This window comes from Serinus canaria, chromosome 2, assembly GCF_022539315.1.
Source record: "Serinus canaria isolate serCan28SL12 chromosome 2, serCan2020, whole genome shotgun sequence".
In the NCBI taxonomy this organism is placed as follows: domain Eukaryota; kingdom Metazoa; phylum Chordata; class Aves; order Passeriformes; family Fringillidae; genus Serinus; species Serinus canaria.
The window spans coordinates 24,852,957-24,877,286 of NC_066315.1; the positions used below are offsets into that span (position 1 = coordinate 24,852,957).

At 42.6% G+C, this 24,330-nt stretch overlaps 2 protein-coding genes and 1 long non-coding RNA gene across 4 annotated transcripts in view; 1 reads left to right on the top strand and 2 right to left on the bottom strand.

The window, feature by feature from the left end:
• Positions 1-443: 443 nt before the first annotated feature.
• LOC127059247 (uncharacterized) lies at positions 444-10,508 on the bottom strand. 2 transcript variants are annotated; one of them, XR_007776889.1, is made up of 5 exons: positions 10,425-10,508; positions 9,513-9,741; positions 4,006-6,506; positions 3,283-3,445; positions 444-778 (listed from the first exon to the last, which is right to left on the bottom strand). It is a non-coding gene; the product is annotated as an uncharacterized LOC127059247 (long non-coding RNA). The 2 variants fall into 2 exon arrangements; XR_007776890.1 differs by lacking the exon at positions 3,283-3,445.
• A 1,658-nt stretch (positions 10,509-12,166) lies between these two features.
• PDK4 (pyruvate dehydrogenase kinase 4) lies at positions 12,167-22,431 on the bottom strand. Its single transcript, XM_009085969.4, has 11 exons — positions 22,186-22,431; positions 21,174-21,315; positions 20,104-20,175; positions 19,356-19,540; positions 18,831-18,920; positions 18,227-18,304; positions 17,541-17,617; positions 16,914-17,012; positions 16,508-16,618; positions 15,688-15,801; positions 12,167-14,760 (listed from the first exon to the last, which is right to left on the bottom strand). The coding sequence occupies exons 1-11, from the start codon at positions 22,322-22,324 to the stop codon at positions 14,617-14,619; spliced, it is 1,251 nt and encodes a 416-aa protein (XP_009084217.3). The 5' UTR covers positions 22,325-22,431; the 3' UTR covers positions 12,167-14,616.
• The window catches only part of DYNC1I1 (dynein cytoplasmic 1 intermediate chain 1), a 213,298-nt gene continuing 211,287 nt past the window's right edge, over positions 22,320-24,330 (top strand). Inside the window, exon 1 of the mRNA XM_050970813.1 lies at positions 22,320-22,352. The gene's annotated coding sequence lies outside the window, so the exon portion shown is untranslated. The remainder of the gene's footprint in view (positions 22,353-24,330) is intronic.

The window sequence follows — 24,330 nt, forward strand, 5'->3', positions numbered from 1 at the left end:
CTTAGTTTTTATTCCGTGGGCACCCAGGTTCACTTCCAAGCTTTGTACCAAGCAGGTGCCAGATTATAGCCATAGGGAGCACAGTGGGATCAGGCTGATTATAGTCATAGGAATTTGCAAGCTGTTAAAACACTAGAGAACATCACTATCACAGAAAAAAAGACCTGATTGGTGCACTTTAATTGCTTTTCTTATTGAAGTTAGAAAGACCAAGAGTAAGCAAACCTTAGTATTTGTTCCTTTTTAGCACTTTTTTCCTCTATTACTGTACTCTATTCCCACATACTAGATGGAGTTGATCATGTGAGGCATGGGAATACTTGATAAAAAGATCTGGATTTATTAAATTCATGGGATGCACAAAGGAGGCACAGAGGAAGGATCTCTTTTCTGTGGTCACCAGTGACAGGACCCAAGGGAATGGCCTGAAGTGTCAGGGAGGTTTAAGATTTATTAGAAAAATGTTCTTGCCCTAGAGGGTGTTTGGGCACTGGAACAGGCTCCCCAGGGAAGCGGTCACAACAGCAAGACTCACAGAGTCCAAGAAGTGTTTGGACAATGCCCTCAGGCTCTTGTTGTGGCTCTTGGAAATGGTCCAGTGAAGGGACAGGAGTTGGACTCCATGATCCTTGTGGGTCCCTTCCAACTCAGCAGATTCTGTGATTCTGTGATTCTGTGATTCTGTGATTTTGTGAGATGTCCTGAAGTTTCACACCGCCATATAATTGCTGATCATGCTTCTGTATTTTCAAAGCCGCATCAGATTGGATGAATCCACCTGGAAGAGAGACCTCCACAAGTTTGAGCACAGTCATGACCTAAAGTGACAGAAAATTGTTTTCAGGGTTGTTTGGTGTCCTCTGTGAAATAAATTGCTTTTTGTCTTTTGGCTTCTTACTAGAGATATAGACATGTTTGAAACATTTCCACTGCATTCCATGGCCTATTAGAATACTTAAAGCACAAATGGGTGAAAAGAATGAACGATCCGTTCCCATTCCCATTGGCAGCCCTTTCCCAGAGACCCTTAATGACTTCTCAATGGATAACAGCGAGATTCTAGGTTTTTTGGATTTTAGGTTTCAGGTCTTTGTGGTTTTGAGAAGCTGTATATAAAGAGATGTTCTTAAGCCACATGCTATGTGGACAAAAGAAGTTACCCATTCTGTGACCATAGGGGCAGGTCTGCATGTATTTGGGGACCCTGCAGCTGTTCATGGAAATATGGGCATCCTCTTTTTAAAGTGCTCTTGCAATAATTTTAAACTTAGCCCCTGATGGGGGTTGACCCAAAACTCCAATAATTTATCCATGGAGAGTGTGTAGGTGAAACTGAAGTCTAACAGTGTTTGGGACTGTATTTCCCTGCAAAATCTTTATAAGTCTGTTCAAACTTGGTCAGCTTTTAGATACTAGGACAAGGAGTGGATGGTTTATCTTTACAGCATTGCTGCCTGTCCTGATGGCATTAGGCCTGTAAGTGTTTTGGCATCAATGACATTTTATTTATTCAAAACCACTACCACTAAACATCTTTAAAAGAAAAATTTCTCATCTTTCTCTTGGGCAATATTTTACAGCCTATAAACCAGTTTTGACAGGATCAAATTAACTGCTGTGGTCATGAATTTATAGAAATCTCCCAGGCTGAGCAAGACTGACTAGTTTTGTAAAATATCAGGAATACAAATATTAGGCAGCAGGGGAAAAGGTCTGGTCTGCCATGAAAGGTGGCAGCTTTACTTTTAGCTGCAAGCACTGCTGGATCAATTAGGGTGATCACAGGGACTCAGCTCATTCATATTTAAGGAACGTCCTTTGAAAAACCACTAATGCTTCTGGCAGCAGATTTTGCTCATGGGACAAATACCTTTAAATTAAACATACAAGAGTTCAGTCTTTGAGATGAAAGGGAAGATTGAAACAGTCTGGGGTGGTCTATGCTCTTATATATCTTTATTAAACTCTCAGAGGACAAAGAGGCATGCCAGGTTTTCAGTGCTGGAAGGTTTTCAGGGCTCTTGAAGGGCTGCTGGTTTCTTTCTGTAACACTTCAAGATACACATGGGTCAGACACAGCAATATTTCCATTTACTTTCAGGATATGCCAGTAGAATTTCCCTGCAATCCCTAATCATGTTTGCTCTTCTACTAAATGACAGTGCAGAACATGCTGTTAGCAGAGATGCCAAAGCCTAGCTGGTGCCTGACATCCTAACCTCCCCAAGACTTAGATTAAAGCAGTGGAAAGATCTACCAGTCTCTCTTTGTAGAAAGGCAGGGGCATCTGGCACAGCAGATGAGTGGTCAGAAAACATTGCTGTATGCAGCAGCTGTCAGATGAAATCTGTTGGCTGCTCAGAAAATTGTTTCTAACTCTTTCTCCAAAAACATCTTGAGCTTCATGGGACACAAAGTGTAGAAGTGACAATGGGCATCATGCATTCCAATGACCTGTTTGATTTTAATACACAGTTAACTTTTTTTTTTAACCTGTAGCAGCTGTGTGTTGCCCTTCACCTTGCAGAGGCACCCTATGGAGTGCTGCTAAATTACAATTAAGGCATTTGAAATGAGAACAGTGGGCACATGATGATTTTTATACCACTGAAAAACCATCCAGTCCTGCTCTTTCAAGCTGGGGCTGACTGGAGAAGCTGGTATCAGCCTTCTGCCTAATGCCTGAGTTGACCATTCTTAACTTTGTAACAGTGCAATTGATGTGGCTGCTCAGGCTGCTGGTACTGCAATCAGCACTGAATTATTTTATATCAATAGAGACTGTCAGTGGGGAGTTGCACTGCCTCAGTGTAGCCATGAGCTTGCTGGCTGTTTGTGGGAAGGAAGGTTGAATCCAGGCAGCTCTGGTCAAGGATAGGGATTTTTACTTATTCCTGGTCACTTAACAAAAATTGTTAGTTGGGTATGAAGTAAGGATAAATAACTGCTAAGGTCTGAGGAAGAAAGTGCAGGAAGGAAAAAGCAGGAATACTCACAGAAAGTCTACTTTATAACATGCTATAAAAGAGGGGACAGAGCTGTGTGCCTTATTAATATATGGCCATTGGTTCATACAATATGAAAACACAGGCATTGCTGAAGGGCAGTGCCTGAGCTGGCTACAAGCTCACAGCATGCTGGAAAGTGCAGGCAAGGTGACATCACTGCAGTCAGGGCAAAGCCATTTCATGGCAAAAAGTAATGTAGGTATTTTTACATTCATGCAGAGTAAAGCTGGCCCAAAAGACCCAGTGGCAACAGAGTCCACTGAATTACACCTACCTCCCAATGGCTGAGCCAGCTCTCAGGTGAGTCTGTCCTGCTGTTTCCAAGTTCCCTTCTGGGGAAAGGTGCATGGCTGTCCTGAACTCAAGGGCATGCTGTCAGCCTGTATCCATGGTGAGCACACCTTGTAGTGGCAGCAGCAGCTCTGAACTACACTTTGCTGGAAATTCGGACTTCAGTTTGTCACATGGATCCATTTCTTCCACAGCCCTGTCCTTCCCTTCACCATAAATCCACAGAATTTCACTGATTTCTTCTCTTCCCCTTCCTGGCTATATGGCCTCTGGCATATGACATAGAGCCTGACCCCTACTGCAATTCCTTCACCACACCCTTTGCTAACAAGGGCAGCACAGCCACTGCCCCTCTACACCCCCATGGTTCTGCAGGTTTGTGCCATCCTCCACCACATCTGGATTTCCTACCCACAGCATCTTACTTATCTCTCAGTCTGCTGGAACAAAATCTTTTCTCAAAGATTTCTCACCCTCCTTCCTGTGGTGGGTGGATGAAACCCAAATGTTGGATGGATTTTGTGGAGCAGGGCTGTGGGCTTTGCCTTGCTGAGTTGAGCTGTGCTCACACATTTCACCTGCCAGCATAGTAGGAGGTTTCTACTCTGCAATCAGAAACATGGCAGAGACTCCTTATTCTGCCAGATTTTCCTGAAACCAAATTCTGCATCCTCCATTGATGTGGGAAAAAATACAAACCACTGACCTTGGCTTCTAGTGACACCAGGATGCTCTAAAGGTCTGAAGTCTATCAGCAAAGCCTCTGTTCACAAAGCCATTTATTTCTGGAAGCTTCCTTTTGCGCCACTGGAGCAGTGGTTGCTCCCTTCCCTGGCCAAGACAGTTCAGCCTAGTGGAAGGAAACAGGCAGATGTGTCAGGGAGCTGTGCAGAGGAGAGGTAGGAGCTCAGTCTATCCACATGGTGTAGGGGGAAGAACTGAGAAAGGGGAGAACTGGCAGTAGAATTAGAACTGATATTGTTGGTTTTCACATGGTGAATGGTGAATGTCTCAATCAACCTGGGACAGTTGCCATGCACATTTGGAGGTGAAGTTCAACGGCAAAGGAGAAAAACAAAATAAGAAATCTAATGTTAAATGAGAGGATTAAACATTGTTTTCTTAGCAACTTGAATCTGCATTTTGAGGGCTGTGAACGATGACCCGTGGTACTTGAAGCTGGCAGCGTTATTATGAACACAAGACTCCCTTTGGTCACAACGTTCCTGTGTGCTCTTCCCCCCCAGGCACACCCATAGGCCTGTTCCTGGCACCAAGGACTCACAAGCCACCAGTGTGGGCTGCAGCCCCTCTGTGCAAGCAGCTTTCCCCTGCAGGGACTGCAAGTTCAAGGCAAACCCAAACATTTTCTCCTGCACTTTAGGGAACCTCAACAGTGGGCAAAGAAACGTATGCCCAGCCCCTTCCCAGGCAGACAGGTGGCATTAGCAAGCCTGGATGGAGGCATCCAAGAGACCCTGACACTGCTGCAGAGAGCTGAATGCTGGAGGTCTCCATATCCCAACTCTCTCCTGCTTTAATTTCCAGCTGATTGAAACTCCACCAAGTACTTGACATGCTGTGCTACAGCTGCCATGGTTCCCTCTTGCAGGGCCCCCCACACAGCTCCTCCATGCTTCAGAGAGGTACTTCAGTCATGCACTTGGTGTCCCTTTAAGCCTTTGACAGGGGGTGCATCCTGCCTGTGGAAGATCAAGGGGAATGACTCCTTTTTCAGCTGACCAGGACACACTATCTGCTCTTGCCTGGCCGTGCTGTGAGTTTGGAAGGGTTTGATATCAAAAGGCACTGAGTTCTGCCCAGTTGCTGGAAGTCACTTGAGCACAGGGAGAGCTGCCCTTTCTGCCACTGAGCAGGAAGAGGGGCAGAGAGGCAGCCCTGTTTGCCCTTCACTTTCAGGTGACATGGGTGCATTGGTGAGATGGTGGGTAAGTGACTCTGGGCAGGCAGGAGCCAACTGCAGGTAACACCTGGAAGAGACTTAAATGTGGGCTTGGACTTTGACACAGCTCCTTTCAGCAGCCTGGAAAGGGAGAGAGATCCGTGGCATGACCAATCTGGGCGGTTCTTGCTGACTTGGCATAAACATGTTTTGAAGCTTCCAGCGCAGCCAGCAGGGAACACGCTGTCCCCGTGGGTTCCCTGCCCCTGGCTCAGGAGGCTGCCAGAACAGCAGCCAGAGGCACCACTGCTTCCCATGGCCTCCAGTCTGGCTGTAGCAGGCTATGCTGTATATACAGCCAGGGTTTGTCCTCATAAGAAAAAAAAAAAGAGAAAATAAAAGGATGAAAATCTGTAAGCGGAACAAAAGATCCAGCAGCTAGCAGCAGACAGCAGCCATGGGTTTCCTGAAGGGTATTTTAAAGGTTTATAATTGTTCATTTCTCATTTACAGTGCTGTTTTGTATCCTTTTTTCTGGCACTAGCTACCAGTCTGCCCTCTGCTTAAACCAAGCTATTCATGTCCAAGTGTCTGGAGCTCCACTAACTATGGGAGGCAAGCTCTGCTTTTTTAGGTGCCCAGCCCCAAACAGCTGGAATAATCTTCCAGGCGTATTGAAGCAGGCCCTCGCATTGTTTGGGGTTTGGACACTCTTAATCCTTTTTTAAAAAAGCCTCAGCTGTGTGAAATGAGCACAAGCTGTGGCTAGTCACTGTCATGTGCTGTTAAACAGTTCTGTCCCTCTCTCTCTCCAGGCACAGGCAAAACCCCTTTATCTCAGTGGGGCTCTTGGTGGCTGGGGATGCAAGGACAAACTGCCCACTCTGTAAAACAGGGACACACTTATACCTCAGACACAATGGTGTCTCTGCACCCAGACTTTTGCAGTGTGTATCAGGGCTTTTGGTCTCATCTGGCTTGAGCAGAGAGGCTGAGAGCTGACCTCCCTCTGCTCAGGGGTGTTTGCATCTCAAGATTCTCCAGTATAAGGGCTGTACTGCATTAAGTAAGGAGGATGAGCTGAAGCCAGAGCTGTCAGCCAGTTTACTATATTTAAATTGGCCCTATGTGCATACACACATTTATGTTCAACATATCTTGAAGGTCTAAAGGTCAGTCATATACTTATCTTCCTCTCCTAGCTGTGGCTCTTGATTTTAAATTCCTCCTGCACAATGAGTGGCATCTTGCAGATCTCATGGCAGGTAACAGAGTGAGGCCAACCTTTTGTCTGCTCTTGCATCCTGAAGGAAAATTAAAGGAAGGAAGAAATTAAGAATTTGCTTGCTGGTTTCTAGAGACCATTAAAGGTGTGTGTGTGTGTCTCTTCTACAGATCAGCAACTCAAACCATTTTAGCTTTGTCCACCATTCACTGGTGTCAACAGGAAGCTTGTCACATTTCAGTAGATATGGTGTGAAGTCTAAAGGTGAATTATTACTACTACCATATTGTTGAATATGTTGATCCCACACTATATTACACTCTTTTATCAATTGAAAAAGAGTTAGAATATGTTAGAAACATCTCAGAAAAGAGCAGGGAATTTGATCAAATTTGATCCACAGTTCTCAGACATGCTTATAGACAACCCATTGGTGCATCATCTATATTTTGTATTCCATACTCACACACTATCAAAATAAGATCAAATTAATAACTGCTTCTGAATCTATTATTCTATTATTTTTTTACTAACCTGCAGTAAAAAAAATACTTCTGTAAGTGAAAGTTTACTGTAATTTACACCAATATACTGTTGTTCTCCTAGAATTGTTTACATTATTTAAAACCCCCAAACTTTCCAGTGTAAATATACTTTAAAGTTATACTGAAGAGCATTTATTTTACTCTTTCATTGTCAACAGCTCTGCAGGAATCTTCTGCTCTAATGAAAAGAAACTGCCCTCTTCTGGAACAGCCCCCTGAAAAGGGTAGACCTTTTCCCTCCAAAACTCTCATTTTACAAGGAAGTGGATATGCTTATTCCTGGGAATAACTGGGAGGATCCCCAGTTCTTCTCTGCTTTTTTTGACTACTACAGTACAGATTTAAAGTCATGACACATCCTCTGCCTTGAGATCAATACTCAGACGTGAGGAATATCATTCTGCTGCAAAGGAAAAGGCAAGAACAATCCATTGGAGAAGGATGGTAACATCTCTTTCAGGAAGCCCTGAGTACTGTAATATAATTTCAAAGGTCTGTCTGCATCAGTTTATGGCACTCCAGTGAATAATTCTGCCATTGTTTCAGCAGTTCTTACATAGATGTTGCCATTCAGAATAAAAGCTGTTTAAGATGTTGATCTTCTTAGCCTGGGAATATGCAGAAGGTGTCACAATTTGATTTTTTTCTTCAAGTGAACTGACCATTCAGTGGCCTTGAAAAATCATCAAAAGCTTTTGGAAGTGTGACATGTCTCCAAAGAACTGTTCCCATCCTTTGGCTACAGAAGATAGGCTCAGACCATGCAAAGCCAGGTGTCGGTAGAAGGAGCAGGAAGAACACAGGAACAAGAGGGCAAGGCCATGGAGGAGAAGCACATGAACAAATTTGTACCAGCAGAGGACTTCTGGGCATCTCCATTAATAACATGAATAATGACAACTTCAGGTATCCCTGGCCAGAGCTTGAAAATGAAGCCTTTTTCATTTTGTATTTCTATAAAATCTGAGGTAAAGCTGATTAGAAGCAGGGGAAAGTTGTGAGATCAGAAGGTTTTATAACAGGCCCTAACTAAGCAGAAACAAGTGTCAACGCAAACATAGTTTTATGCCTGAGCAAACAGCTTCCTGTGGTCTGTGAGGCAATGACACAAGCCTGGTAACACTGAGAGTGGTCCAAACCATCTGGTCCACCCCTGTGTGAAGGTTGAATTCCACCTGTAATGCCCTTCACGAGTAGGGGAGTGACACTGGGCACCAATAGTCTTTGCAATGCATGTTACCAACTCTGCTGCATGCCACAGTGATTGGAGGAGACAGCAAGCAGCCCTGGCAGGTATTCAAACCTGTTTTCCAGTTAATTTGTTAAAAATCAACCCAGGGTGTTGTGGGCAGTAAAGCTGCTATGAAGAGAAAACCACTCCAAGGAATAAACACTACAAAAAAGAGCTTTCAGTGCACCTGATTTATCTGTATGCCTCATGGCATTTAACAATCAGCATCAGCTACAGTTTGCTCCTCTTAGGAACTTTCTGTAAAAGGTCTGCTCAGCAGCTGGTATTTGGTTGTCCCAGAAGTAGTAAGCATGGCTCAGAGCTGCCTGGCAGCACTGCTGCCCTGTGGGGTGCAGAGTGATGAGCCTCATGTTGTCTCCTGCAATCATGTGGCCCTAGGACCAGTCCCAAACCCAGACAGATCAGCAGTGTCAGTGATGACAAGCTGCACAGATGCAGCTCCAGGCTGACACAGTTTGTGCCAGCAGCCAGCTCATCTGCAGTGATCCCACTGGCATTTGCTGCAGAATAAATATTGTCTGGGATTTTCCATTATGTATCCACCCTGGCCAGCAATGACACAGCAGCAGTGTAATTTTGAGCTCTGTATTTCCAGTTTCCCACAACCACACAGAACTAGTAAGAGGACTTGAGTCATTTACCTAAACATAAATATTCACTGATACTTTAGAAAGCCAGGATTGCCCATATAAGGGATTTTCGTGGGTCTAGCAGGCATGACAAAGGACTTGTGGAAGACCTATGTCTTCCAGAGTGACAGATGAGAGACAGGAAGAAAACTCCAGCCTGTCTCATATAGGACTGGGTGTCTATTTTTAGGTAACTGAATGAGCTGGGAGCCAGCTCACAGCTGAAGCCATCTAAATAGAGGTGCCTAGAGGTGCCCCCGTGTCTGGGGTTCCATTACAGTCAGTTGAACTCTGCCCCTGGAGACAGGATCACTATTCAGGCACTAGATGTAGGTGTCTGCTTCAGAAGAGCTTTCTGGAGTTCTCTGGGTACACTGACACTGGTCATGAGAGGCAGCTGAGATATCCAGCTCACACCTCAGCACACACAGGGACATGTACACAGTGCCATGATAAGGTGTCGTACTTGCTGTGCCCAATCCCATGCCAAGGTTCTCAGCTTTCAGGCCTGAGATGTGACAAAGTGATGTGACACAGTACAGAAAGCCCAACTTATAACAGCAATGTAAACAAGTGTCTTTTTTTTTTTTTTTTCCTTGCTTTTCTTATTTGAGGCTTGCAGACAGGGCTGTATCACATTAATGTAACTCAAAGCATACCTGTTCTAAACTAGAAACTCTGTCACATTCCAGGTGGATGCTCAGCAGCTCAGAATAGTGGGATTGGTGGTCACTCCTCTTGCTGTGTTTCCTGCATCACAGTTCTGTCTGCATTTTCAATTGGCCATGACTCCCAGGAAGGCAGTGAGACTCATTCCTCAAGGCTGTGCCCCTCACACAGCAGGAAATCAGACAGAAGCTTTCCTTTCTTTCCTCTTCCTGTTAGGAACTGCAAAGCAAGTGTGACACAGGGAAATTGTGCTAATTTTACATGGGCCAATTTGTTGCACTCTGCTTTGATTTTCTTTCATAGCTACTGAAGGGATATTGAGGACAGCTGACAAGGAGCAATTCCTGATCACACATATACATACATACCTCCCATAAATATTTTTCTGTGTATATAAAAATCTTACATTATAAAGACCCCTCAGGATATTCCAAAGACCCAGGACTGTGTTCCAGCTACTTGCTTTGACACCCAACATTTGAGATTGCAAGGAAGAATTAAGACTGCCTGTGGGTATTTCTGCCCATTCTTCCCTGTCAGGTGAGTGGAGAGAAGCAGGACTGACTGAGGCTACCAACATCTCCTTGCTGACTGTGAGGAGTAGCAGCATCTAGCCAGGTCCTGAGTCAGTCATTCTGTCTGAATGTGTATGACAGCACAGATGTGCAAAGCTGCCTTAGGACTTGTAATACAGGGTCAGGATGTAGGCATTTAAAACTGTGTTGTCAGTTTTTAGGAAATACAAACCCAAGGATGTTAATGCAGAAGTGTGCCCCTTGTTCTTCACCATCCCCACCCCCAAAAATTAGCTGAGCTGAGGGATCATAAACTACCATGTTCTACCTCCTGTTTGCCAAAAGAACTGAAAGAACTTTAAGGCAGAAAATTCTTTGGGGTTATACCTGATCCTCTAAAGTCATCATTGTTGCCATAAGGAGGGAAAAGACCCAACTATTTTTCCAGTCCAGTAGTGCAGCTCATCAAAGGTAGCAAAGCTTGTTTTGTAATAATTCTTTGAGAAGGACATTATTGCATGTAAAGGGCAAAGTCTGCTGGATTTAAAAACTTGGTTAAGTGATAGGGAAATGAATGATAATGAACAACTGTGTATCAAGGCTCCAGGGAGATTAATCTGGATTTGTGCCCAAGGCACCAGTAACACTAACCAGCAATCAGTGTACACTTTTTAGCTAATGATCTGGAAGAGAAAACACAGGGTGCTTTGGCGTGGTTTCTGTTGACATCAGGAACCTGGCTGTGCAAGGTCCCAGTCAGAGAGCAAAGGGCGAAAGTGCAACACCTGCTTATCTCCTGTGAAACCAGAACACCCTTCAGCTGTGGGTAAATGTGCTGATGTCAGTGCCCCCCTGACATGGCAGCAACAAGCCAGACCCACATGGTGACCAAGAGCTGGTTCTGGCCTCTTACCCACTGGACTTGTGCAGGGGAAGGAAAAAAACCCCACAATTTGCCTTCTAGACTGCAGGAGCTTGGCTGGGACTGATGGTCTGTGCACAGTGTGCTGCAGAGACACCTGGGTCTGCTGGGGCCGTGTGCTCAACAGGGAGTTGCACAGACAGCAGCTTGGGTCCCTCCTGCTGCACTTGGGCACCCCTGCTCCCAAGCCTGCCATAGGCAAGATACAGAAAGCATGTGTGTGTATTTCTGCTTTGAAAAACCTGACAGGAAACATGCAAATCCTGTCTGTAGAGACTGCAGCATGGTAAAAATGATGGGAAAACACAATGGGTGTTTTTGTTGTTGGTTTCCTTTTGTTTGCTGTAGTATTTATTGAAGTCCCTGATGTATTTTAGTTTGGGGTTGTTTCTCCCAACACACCTGGCATACTGGTATAAGTCAGAGTAGTACATTTCTGTAACTGCAAAATGCAAAAATGGGACGCCATGTAATCTGCTTCCCTGGCATTATGAGTCAAAACCCTTAAGAAGGTGAAACCCTTGTTAAGGAGGGTAAACTCAGTACACGAGGCAGCCACTTTTAGACTTGCTCCTAGACACCTGGAGTCAGGCTGGTTTCCACCTCTCCTCTTTCAGGTGAAGCACCTACACATATTTTTACTCTTTTTAAAATTAAGGGAGATGCAAGATGGCCCCAGGCCAACAGTCTGCTAAAGCACCAGTTGTACAGGACTTTTCGGGTCATGACACCATCTGATCACTACCATTTTCTTACACACCAGCTATGAAAAGCCAGCTGCCCCATTCCTTCAGAGCTGAAAGACAGCCATCCCTTTAGTCTGTGGGAAAACCTTTTTGTTAGATGTAAACCTGGTGATAGATCTCTTTTTTCTTAGTCAATTTTCACACTCTTTAAAACTGAACAAAAGACAACTATTTTAGAGCATAGAACACACACTGATGGAAGATTCCCAATTTTTGTCTCAAAATGAATACCCTCCTAATTAAAAAGAGTAAGGAAATGGTTAAGGTGATGCACTGATTTTAGGTACTGTGTAACCTCTCAACCAATGCAACATTAAGCATAAGCAGATCATTCTTCCAGTGTTTCTCCCTCCTGCTGAACCTGACATGGTATGAATGTTGTTTTCCTCAACTCCATTTCTTAAGCTTTAAAATAAAAAGCCCTTTCTTGCATCAGACTTCTTAAAAAAACAAAGACAAAGACAAGTATTTAAAACATTTTATTATAAAACTATTTAAATATCCACATCCAAGTAAAACTACAGGTCTGCTTTCACAGTAAAAAGTCAGTGAATGCTGGAAAATGTGCTTTATTATCTAGGTAGATAGCCTAGACACCACACAGATTTCATGTGTGTTCCTTAAGTGCTTCACAACCTCTGCCTGCATCATGAATGTTCCACAGCTTTGCTCTGCAAGCAGCATCACAAGCATTTTTGCAGCACATATGTGCCTCAGCTTCTTTGAAACAAAAATTACTAACTGAAGCAGCTGCAGCTGTGTTACAAGTGTACCATCAGATCATAACTCAGGTTCAAGCATTACTGGATGCAGACAGAAAGGTATAAATTGTGTGTACTTGACAACAATGACTATTTTGGTATGTGTTTATGACCTTGTATTCCATTCAAAAATCCACAAATACTCAATTACTTTATGATGGCGAAAGCAGCTTTTTTATACCTGTATGTTCTAGACAAAGGTATTTCTTTTTTATTAACCGTATCATTCATTGAGCTGAGCTCAGATGCATGATCTGGTGGCTTTTGGTGACTGCAGCTTATTCACCAGGATAAAAACAGCCTAGATGCACTACTAAGATCATCATGCTCAGCAGTTATCATTAATATATCTAAAATTAACTTTTTTAAATAAATGAGGCATATCAAAATATATTTTATTTTCAATGAGAAATATATCTCAACAGGATTTCAAAAATGCAAAGGTAGTTTCCTATTAAAAACCATTTTATATTCACAGTGGAATATGGAGTAATTTTCTGCCCTACAAAGAGAAATCTCTTATAGAAAACTGTCACACTGAGCAGGATGTTTTACCGTATTTATAATTTTTTGCAAAGGATCACATAGCAGAAGATAATATGATAATTAGTAAAAAAAAATTCAAGTAGTATTCTACAGCCCTGATGAACTTTTGACTGGCCAGCTTGGCAACATCCAATAGTTTAGCATCTGTTAAAGTCTACCTTGCTTACAAAAGTGAAAACACAAAGAAGATGGGCAAGGAAGAAGCTTACTGAGCATGGAACGTTTTCTGAAACAGTGGGAGTTTTTTCTCTCTCCCACTGGCACTTTTCCTGTGGGAATTTCCCCTACTTTCCTCTTCATAAAAGCCTTCCTGTAGTTTTCAAGTGCTGTTTACATTTTGAAACATTTCCTAAGCCCTTTCCATTGCAATGAACAGTTCTTAGAATAAATTTTTACAGTTCCAACACCACTCCTGAAAACCTTTCTACAGACCTTCAGTGCTAAATCGCAGCTTTCAGGGTACAGATTTCCCATGGACATCTTTGAGCTGACATGGTCCAATACAAATTTAAAAAAGACAACTGGCAAGTTTGACAAATTGAAGTGGTGTTGTGACAGTTTGAAATTGACAGTTTGACAATCTGAAAAAGACAATTTTGGTTTAGTGTATTGAGCCACTAATCTACCAGCACAACAGAAACAAACCACAAGACTGTGTTTTAAACATGCTGTTCTTCACAACATGCTTATACAACACATATCACCAAAACCTTTCTGCTCAACTTGCAATGGCTGACTTCAGCTCTTGGAAAATCCTAACTGACTTGGCACACAATCTCCAGAATACAGGGACAGAGGCCAGATGTACCCTAACGTTAGAGCTATTACAACCAAGTAGCTTTCCATTTACTTCCAGTAGCTCTTAAAAAATATCCTGATTTTCTTTTCATTACCTTATGCATAGAAGCCCTATTTGGCTGATTTCCCATGAACAGTTTAACATAAAATATCTAGCAGTGTGACTCACAGAGCAAGGCATCACTTAAGAGGAAGATCACTTAAGAATTATTCCTGAAATAGCTTTTTTTTAATGGGACTTCCTTATATATGGAAAACACTTTCTCCCTACCTCCCAGGCTCCCTCTTTTCCAGTCAGGTTGCACCTGAATGCTGTTTGTATCTTGCTACAAGACTGCCATGCTAAGTAGATCTTTTCCAAATATTATAAATACAACTTTAAAGTATGGATGCTTTCTATCTACCTGAGAAGTTCTGTAATAAGATAAACTGCTGATAACTATTCTAACAGAAAAATATGCATCAGCATAACTCATTTATCAGTCAGTATTAAGAATTCAAGCATTAAACAGGATTTCAAAATTGCACACCCCTACCACACCAAGTTTTTGATCATAATAAAAAAATAGCTTGATTTTTCTCTATACACAGCTCTTCTTTAAAGACATATGTGCTTCTATTTTCCTCATCCTGAAGTCCACAGCAAGGTTTCAGATTCAGTGCATACAGCTTAGATTTATGATACTCTTATCTTCTTTTTCTTCTGCTAGTCCTGAAACTTGCTGGTTTGAAGGTAGATAAATACTTCCAAATGCTGCTGTTGAAGCCAGCTTGATCCCCTGGGATGTCTCGATATCAACTTCTCTTCAGGAAGCTGCACTCTGCTTTGCCATATTCTTTGGGCCTTTACTTGGGACACACCAGTCATCTGCCTCTGAGCTAGCCTGGTAATGCTTGGAAGCTGATTTGTTAAAAACTGGGAGTTTTTCTATTGATTCTGTTGATAAGGCCTAAAAGTCAAGAAGGAACAGGTTAACATCTCTCAGTAATGTCATTCAGCATACCTAAAGTGTTAAGCCAGTGACACTACAAAATGAAGTTATTCACACAGATGTTTCTGCAATAGATGTGGTAGTTTATGTGCTTCAGTATCTATGATTGGTTTGGGTAATTTGGTAGGACAACTGGAGTAACATCTCATCCTATTTATGCATTTTTCCTAAGCCTTAAGCATTAGCCTCTAACATGTTTTCAAGACAGTCCAGGAAGGCGTGGAAAAGGACTTTGATTTGCAAAATTTCAGTGAAAATTTTTCAATAGAAGTGTTACATATATATAGCTGAACTGTCTCTTCCTTTCCTACCTCTGCTCTGATTGTGCTTCAGTGTTTTCAGTTTAGCAAGAGGAATTCAAAGCAAGTTTTTTCCATGATTAGGCACAGAAAATGGAAAAGAATATGTAGTGTTGTTTGCAGATTTCTTATAGAAACAGCAGTGTACGTTATATGCCTGGTGTTCAAAATGACTGGTATCTGAATCCCACAGAGGGGATATATGGCAGATGTTGAGTAGCACCTTGACTCCTTAAGGATTTCATTTATATAGACTTTCTGGTTTTCAGAGTAAACAAACCAGATCTGTTGCTCACACCTTTACTTCACTCTCTTCAAGTACTTGGTATTTCATGAACAAGCAGATAACACCTTAACACAATCTGAAACCCAACAGGACTCTCACTAGTAGTTGTTCAAGTAGACTGGTTAAAGCCAAGTGACTTTTTTGATACCAGTAAAAACCAGTTACTAAATCTGTCATTTCTCAAGAAAAAACAAGAGCTACTCATGAGCAGAGAATCTGTTTACAAAAAAATGGTAGCAAGTAGTTATCCCACTGCATTAATGGTAGTAATCTTTCATTTAACTAAATTTAAATACATACCTTCAAGTAGATGATAGCATCCGTTCCATAGCCACAAATGGAGTAAAGATTTAGATCTCCTTGAAAGTACTTAGCATACAGACGAGAAATTGGCAAGCCATACCCAAAGCCAGCCTAAAAATAAAGTACAATATAAAATTAGTTATTTTTTTACTGGCTCTAAGAGCTTCAAGTTAAATAGCTGGGAAGTCTTCAGAGATTTTTAAGCTGTTAAAAAAAATCCCTTGAGTTTCCTCTTCTCTTAGAAGAAAACAAATCTCTAATCAGTTTCACGGAGAATGCTGAAGCTGATCATTAAACACCCGAAGTCACAAGAAAAAAGATCTCCATGGAAGAGGGAGTGTCTATATATATGTCCCACTTTTGCACTTTAAATTTCAGTATTTTTCTCTTCCTTGTTATTGCTAGTACAGCTTGATTAGGAAAAGGAGCTTTCTACTGGGAGATACACATAATAATCTAAAAGACTGGTGCAGTTGTGCTTGCCTCCAGAAAGACTGCATGATCTACAGTAAATTTGAGGACTGACTGGAGAGTGAAGACAAAGTAAACAAGTGTCATTGGAATGAAGGAAGAAAAAAAAAAAAAAAAAAGGGCGTTAGATTCAGGTTGTAACGTTCTTCTTTATGCCTTTAAAAGTATGTTTTTGTCCACTAAGCTAAATACTAAAATTCTGTTTCAGAAAGTATAAATTCATACTTATGGGGCACAGTAAATCTTTAAATACCCCACAGAACGCAGGACGGACACAGTGCTTCATAATTAACCCACCAACACTTACAACAACAAAATTGCAACATGAGTATTGAAAGTATCTTACAAGAGGGGTATTTCGAGAATCATCCACATTTGGCCTTGGTGCAGTGGAATACATGTAGCTAAACAGCCGCTCAATTTTCCTCACGGGAACACCACCGCCTCGGTCTGAGATCTGATTTAAGAGAGAACAAAGTTAATAACAAGCATACACTAAGAATGGTATTTAAAAAGCTGTTAATTGAACACACCTTTCCAACAGTCATAAATGCAAAGATTAGTTTTGAAGCACATTATTTTCCAACTAGATAATTGTGCTACATGGAGGCTCATATCATCAAGAGAATGCTCTTGTGCTCATGCACAGTGTCTTCCACCCATTCTCAGAGGCCGGATCTTTTAACAGAACAGCTATGCATGTATAATAACAAACACTACAGTAAGTTCATTGTAGAAGGCCAACAAAATACCTTGATTGCCAGGTCTTCTTTCCCTAGAACAACTATCACTTCAACTGGAGAAAGGGTAGGACTGTTTTCTTGGAATTCAACAGTTGCTCTCATTGAATTCTAGGGAAAAGAAGGTTACCGTGATCAGAAATTGTTGAATCCATGCACTTCAAACCATATCCCTTTTACACAGAGGCAAAATTATCCTCTACTCCTATCAGTGCCTGGTTTCCAAGGGACACACTTAGCATTTTGGCATAATGGGAGCAGATTTATCATCACTTAAGGTACGAGACAAGGTCTCACAATTTAAAGCATCTAAGCATAGCCGAGACTCTTCTGAGTGAAAGATTACAACATTCTTGCCCAACATTAACTCAGGCACTGTAAATTAAATAATATAACTCCCTTAAAGTCAACAGGTTTCTGGAGAAGAGCAAAGTTCAGCAGTTGCTAAAGGTTGCCAGATTTCTGTATGTCATGTTGGCAGCACTGAAGTTCAGCTGCACTCACTACTCCTTAAATACTTTGTCCGCTCTACAGAAAAGGCAGCAGGGCAAACCTGCAGATGTAATCTCTGAAAGCAGAAGGCTACTGGTGGCCACAATCCCACATCCCACTTCACTCTCTCAGTCTATACTAACATACCTTAAAGAGCTCAAAAAGCATGTGAAAAAGATGAGATGGAACATATACAATGCTAATTGGTTCTCCTGGAGCTTTTCCTAAAGGAAAGGAAAAATAAAAAACACTTAAAAGGGTGATGATATTTTTCTATATGATATCCAAATTTTACAATGAGCAAGTTGCCAAAACAAACAAAAAACAAATCAAGTTTCATTTTTGGTTTTCCCCTCTCCAAAATTGGCAAACAGCTTTATGCATTCATAACAGTGTTTACATTACAACTGCAACTTGTTTAATAAGTTTCTTTTCAAATAAACAAATAAAAAAATCAAGTATTTATTCCCCTTTATAAATAAAGGATTTCAAATATTAAGCAGACTGCTGTCATCAGACAGATGCAGGCAGCTCAGACCAGACCCAGAATTTCAGTCAGCAGCCCCAGATATGGAGGTCCTCTCTAGCAACTTCTCATATTACTTTAGGTACAGGTTTGTCTGACTTTTCTCAAATTTATAAATAGTACCTCAACAATGTTGTGATTAAGATAGACAAACATTTGAATTCTAAAATGGGAGGTTAAATGAGGTGCCTATAATAGAAAATGGAAGAGGAACTAGCCCAAGCCAGATCAACTGGTATGCGCACTAAGGTTACAGAATTAGGAGACTTTTGACTCAGTTTTGGATACCAACAGGCTCTTATCTTACCGTTCACTTGAGTAAGTTTCAGTTCTGGAGATGTCAAGTAATACTGGTCACACAACATCTTCGCACTTTCATAAGCATCTGAAATAATTATTTCAATAAATTATATAAAGCACAATATCAAACAATGTAAAAATTCATTCTAATGCATGGCAGAATACAGCTTTTCAGCACCTTAGCTGCTAAGGTGTTGGACAGTCTAAGACTGGAATGTGTCTCAAGGGAATGATAACATTGCATCCACTGTGTACAATAAAAATTGAGAACAATGGGCAATTACAAAAGCATGAACAAATCTTTATACAGTTTAATAATTGTATGGAACTGATACATCTGTTTTCTACCAGTTGGTAAAGCCAACCTCAACACCTCAGACAACTCCTACCTCATCTGTCACTTGCTAGGACTTACTCCTACATGTTTTTTTATTGCTACTTTGTATTTTAAGTTCTGACCTCTAAAAGCTCATGCTTTGATAAGACTGCTTTCAGCTATTTCAATTAAAGCCAGTCAGCATCCTCTACAACTGAAGCTTGTTGCAAACTGCTTGCAATCAGATATAGATACTGATCAGGAAAAGAAACATTAAAGCTCTGAGAATACGCACCATTCACTACTTCACCAACATCACAGCAAGGATCAATACTTCCAATGTGCCTTGGGTGCCCCGAGCCAGATTTATCATCAAAAAGAAGAGCTGTTTGACATGAGAACAATACAACATTTAATCCCAAATACTGTGTTATTAAAAAAAAGCCCCAAAATTGAGACTAATGCAGTGTGATCACAACATATAATTACATAAGATACTGAATGTTGCTTATGCCTCTTATGAGTTAAAATGCTATCTACTGTCAGCAAACTATGTTGGCTTTTTTGTAGCTCACATCTAAAGGTTTTTCAGACATAAAGAACAATACCTCTACATATTCCACAAAAGAATTATTTCAATTGTTCTGTAGTCTAGAAAACAAGTTTTCTCATTACTTTCTTAAGTGATAGATTCAGTTTCTAACTTTTCAGTGTCACACAAAATCATGTAAAGCAGTTCCCCAGCAGTTTTAAGAAGTGTTTACATTAACACGTTACTCATTAGGTTGAAGTTTCTTCTCAGGTAAAAATTTCTACTTACTGTGTTGGTTCATTAGCATCCGGGTGGAAATACGGCTCATGTAAAAACGATCCAAAAAATACTGGATGTTTTGATTGGTGACAGGATCTACTTTAAAAGTGTCTTTGTATTCAATTACTCCTTGTGCCATTGTAGGAACCACATCATGATGTCTGTTTCGGACTCTAATTAGAGTATCTATAAAGCTAGGTTAAAAAAAAATAAAAATCTTTTTAGAACATTATTCTCAGACTACATAGAAGCAAGCTTTGTATAATGTAATTATTTAATATAGCACCAGCACAGATAAGTGCTTAACAGCCTTAATACTAAAATACAGTGTGGTTTTTTTACTCTTTCAAAAGTAATTCCTCCTTGACTTAACACAGAAGTATTTGGCATTTTTAAAACAAAAGGTATAATGAGCCATATCAAATTCACCCCATTTACTCATTTATTTGAGCAGAGGAAAATGCAAGGGAAGGAAAAAGATCCCAAGCTGACATCTTGGAAGAGAGCAGAGATATTACTGCACAGATAATTTTTTTCTGTATTTCTCTGTCATGACAGTTCAAGGGGCAATATGACCTTGAAATTAGGCAGCGATGGGTCATATGCAGTACTGCTAGACATGGTCAGCATGTTCTATGTTCAGCTCTTCCTGCTAGATTATCAAATTCAGCTCATCATGGCTGTTAGTCTAAAGTGAATATATTGTGAAAAGTAGAATGTGAACTAAAAAGTTCAAAGAAAAACATGAAAAGCTTACTCAGATAAGACTTTTTGGTCATCTGGGCTTTTCTGATGGAATTCAATCAACTCCTTTAGGCTTTGGATGTACCTATTGAAAAAGAAGAAAATAAATATATGCTATTGATTCGATTTTTATTAATCTAGCAATATCAAAAATACTTTTGTGCACATCATTAATCCTAACAAGTCATCTAGAAGCTTTAAGTATCTTTTAAATATTTAAGTTACAACCAACAATTGAATGAAAGATGGACATTTCTTGGCTGCCTGAACTCTAGAAGTTTTCAGTCTTTTCTTGTGCCTGCCACCAGAAAGGAATCTAAGCCCTCACTTAAGGTACATAGGACCCCCCTATAATTCTTTAGAAGAGATGTATTTCAGAAGAAGATCCAGATGACAATGCCATTTAGGAACCCACTTAAGCAAAATTTTTCCAAATCTGATCAGCTTTGGCAGAAGCTAAGTAGCTGAGCTGCTTGCACTAACATCTGACAGCCTTGACGCATACAGCAAAGGCACAACAGTTTGCTATATTAAGAAGAGTTTCTAGATCTGACTCTAATACTTCTGCTCTTTATGTCAGCCATCCTGGCAAATGCTGCAACTGTGCCAGTAAGCAAGGTTAAATCAGATTTGACCAGTGTCAACTGCAGAGATTATGTTAATTGAATTTCAAACACTTGCTGCACAGGTCAAGACAACAGACTTTGGCATAGAAGCTCTGTAAGTAACTCCATCAGTAAGAGATCAAAACAAGTACATAGCCTGCTTTCCGCTTTTGTGTGGGTCTCAGGGTCTGTAATGCTGTGTGGAAACAGAACATGTTTTCTTTTCTCCCGTCTCTATTAGCTATTTCAAACTGTCAACTCCCCACCCCCCACACCTATTTAAAGGTAACAATATAATCATATTGGTTGTCAATTAATTTTAGTATGCTAGAAAAGGAAAGTGTGTAACAGCTTGCAACTCAGATTTCATGAAGGACCTGTATTTCGTTATACTTTCTACTATTCAAAAAAGTTTGTAACAACAAAACTCTCAAAGTTGTGTAACTTTGCATGCTTAATTCAAGCAGTTCATACTCACCAGCTTCTTACTAATTTTACTGATGGAGTGCTTAGTAATTTATCAGGAAGAAGATCAATTTCTTTCAAGATGTTTGCAAACCTCACAGGAAGTTCTTGTCGCAAAAATGCAAAAGAAGTTCTCTCACATCCATTAGTCGAGCCTATGAATAAATCCAAACCACAGTTTTTGTTTAAGGAAGTTTCAAGACACAAATACAGATTGCTGACTTCCCATAAACTTCAGGACTCTAGTTCTCTGCAATCATTAAGCTTTTACTGGCCGGCTCACCTAAGTGTTAGATGTTTATGCAGAACACTGTTTACATGACAATAAGACACAGCGTGTTCCAGGACGGAATGCTTGTACAGTTCCCATTTAGACATGAGACTTAATTGTAATCCCCTGAGAAGCACTCGGGTCTCTGTAAACAGGAGGTTGTTCGGGGTGACGACGTGTAGTATCATGTGCGCGCAGCCGCCAGCGCTGCCAGAGCGATAACGGGATCTGGGAACTGCGCGTTCGCTCCGCCTGACGGCTCCTCCCGCTCCGTGTGCGCGGAGCACCAACACGCCCCGCAGCCCATGTCCCTCTCAGCGCCCGCACCCTACGAACACCGCCGAATTAGTGTTGTAGCGCATCTTCAGCTCTGATGGCGGCACCCACAGGTCTCCAGCCCCTGGCACTTGCCCGGCGGGTAACTGCGGCCAGGGGTTCCCCCCCGAGACGACCTCCCCGGGGCTGGGAAAACCCGGCGGGCCCGCCCCCCTCCTCCGCCCGGCTGCTTGGCAGCCGCGCCAGGGACCGACAGCGACTTCAGCGCTGAGCGCGGATCCCTCTGGGCGGGGATCGCCGCCTCCTCTGTCCCGCGGAGCGCCCGTCCCGCACCGCCCCCCCCCGCAGCTCGGGCTCGCAGTCCCCGGGCTCGCTCCTCCATGGGGAAACGAGCCTCCGAGCCCCGGACCTGGGTCCGAGCCCCGGACCTGGGCTACCCCCCTAGCCCCAACCTCTCCCCGCTACTCCCGGCTCTCACCGAAGTCCAACAACTGCTTGATGGAGAGCGGGGAGGGGGAGAAGCGGGAAAATTGCTCCACCTCCTGTGGCAACCGGCTGCCGGCGTTGGCCCCTGCCAGCGGGGCGGCGCTGCGGAGGGCGATCCGGGCGGCCTTCATCGCTGCCGGGACGGCGGGTGCGCGGCAGGTAAGCGATCGCGGGGAGAGCGAGTGATCGGCGGGCTCCGGGCCTGTCACCGTCCCCTCGCCACTGTCGGCGGCCTCACGTGGCTCCTCTATTTACAATCGCGGGGGGGCGGGGCTCTGGCAGGCCGCGCCCCCTCCCCGGGCCCCGCGTGACAACGCTGGCGGCGTTCCCCGCGCCCGACCCGGCGGGCCCCTCGCCAGCGGCACGGGAAGCGCCAGGGGTGCTGGGCCGGGGGGAGCCGCGGGGGGCAGGGCACACGGAACCACTGCTGCGCCGCCCGCGGTGACCTTGTGCACCGGGCAGGGGCCGGGCGAGGCTGGTGGGGTGCCTTGCCCAGATGCGGGGGCGCCGTGCTGCTGCCGCCCCTCAGGGGCCGCGGGGGCTCCGGTCCTGTGCGGGCCGTACGCAGGCACCCGGTGGGCGCCAGGGCTCGGGGGGAAGCGGTGCATGGGGCCATGGCCCGGCCTGAGGGGCGCGGTGGTGCCCGGGGCAGTTGCGTCTTTGGACTCATACGGGGGATGCTGGCAGGGCTGGCACTGACGGGGTAGCTCCAGGGTCGGCGCAGAGGCTGGCCGACTGCGTGCAAGGCAAAGGAGCAAAATCAGATCCCAGCCGCAGGTTGTCGACATGTAGGTCATGGCTGTGACCTGGTTAATAGTGACCAAATACCCGAGGACAGCTGTGCTGGTGACGCACTGGCCCCAGATCAGCGTGTGGCCTTTATTTACTGTCACTAGAGCTGACCTAAGGAGGGGCTGACGCAGGGCCCTCGGGGCCCGCTCATCTCCCAGGCTCACAGTCGAGCTGGGAAAAGTCCCCGCACCTTCCCTCTTTGCTGGGAAAGGAGCTTGGATCTCCAGTGCTGCCTGGCCGTTTCCCAGCATGCCCAGACCACTTCAGTGAGGGAAGGGTTTGCATAAGGCATTGAAGAATGGAATTAATGTCATTAATGGAGGGCTCTCTGACATCCGAAAACCTTGTCTGTAACAGCAGGAGAATGTGGCACTAAAATAATACAAAATAATTGTGCACTAATATTTGCATATAACTCTCCAGTCCAATTTTATATGCATATATTTACACACACAAACATGTAAACTCTTTTTTCAAGGGAAGGAAGATTAAATTCCTCACAAGAAAGCTGTGCACATAGTTTAATTGACAGAGGAAAATACTTTAGCTTGTCATTAGACTGTTTTTTTTAACCTTATCTCATTTTTGTCTTCCTAGTTTATCTGTTATCCCTACTTATGGTTCTACTCCCGCTGTACTTTATGTTTTATTATTTTATTGCTCCCTGTTTTATTATTTTATTGGGAGAGTTATTCTGTTATTTTTCCATGAGATATATATTCTAGTTTGCCACAGTGATCAAATGTTGGCATATGAAATGTGAAATGAAGCAAAATTCAGACATCAAATAGCAGCAAATGTAATGACTTTGATTTTTCCTGTCCTTTCCAGAAGTTAAAAATTCAAGAATTTGAGATTTGCTTTTGACTGTTTAAACTTGGTTTGACTGCAAGTTGCAGATGAGTCACAGAAATGAAAATATCATACAAATTTGTTTAAACCATGAAACATGTAGGATAGCTTTTGTTTAGTTCCACTTTCTTCCTTAAGCCACTAATCGGTGACAAGCAGGAGCCTTAAAATTAACTCTTTGCAATAAAATCTGGATCAGGAAGTTCTCTGCAGTAGGCAGTTATTGCAGTTTATAAAGTCATTATTTCTATTCCTATGAGATGCTTTATTTAATCTGTTGGTGTGCTGAGCCTGCTTAATATAAGTAACTCGAATATCCTTTGTGAGCATTCTGAATAGGGAAATAGTCTACTAAGAACAATTTCTGTTGTTTGCATTAATTTTCTTTACAGCAACTTGTTTTCTTATTGTTTTCCTGGTAGTTATATGCAGTAAGGTATGAAAAAATATCTAACGTACTCAATTTAGCTGTGATCAAAGGTAAAATTTTAGT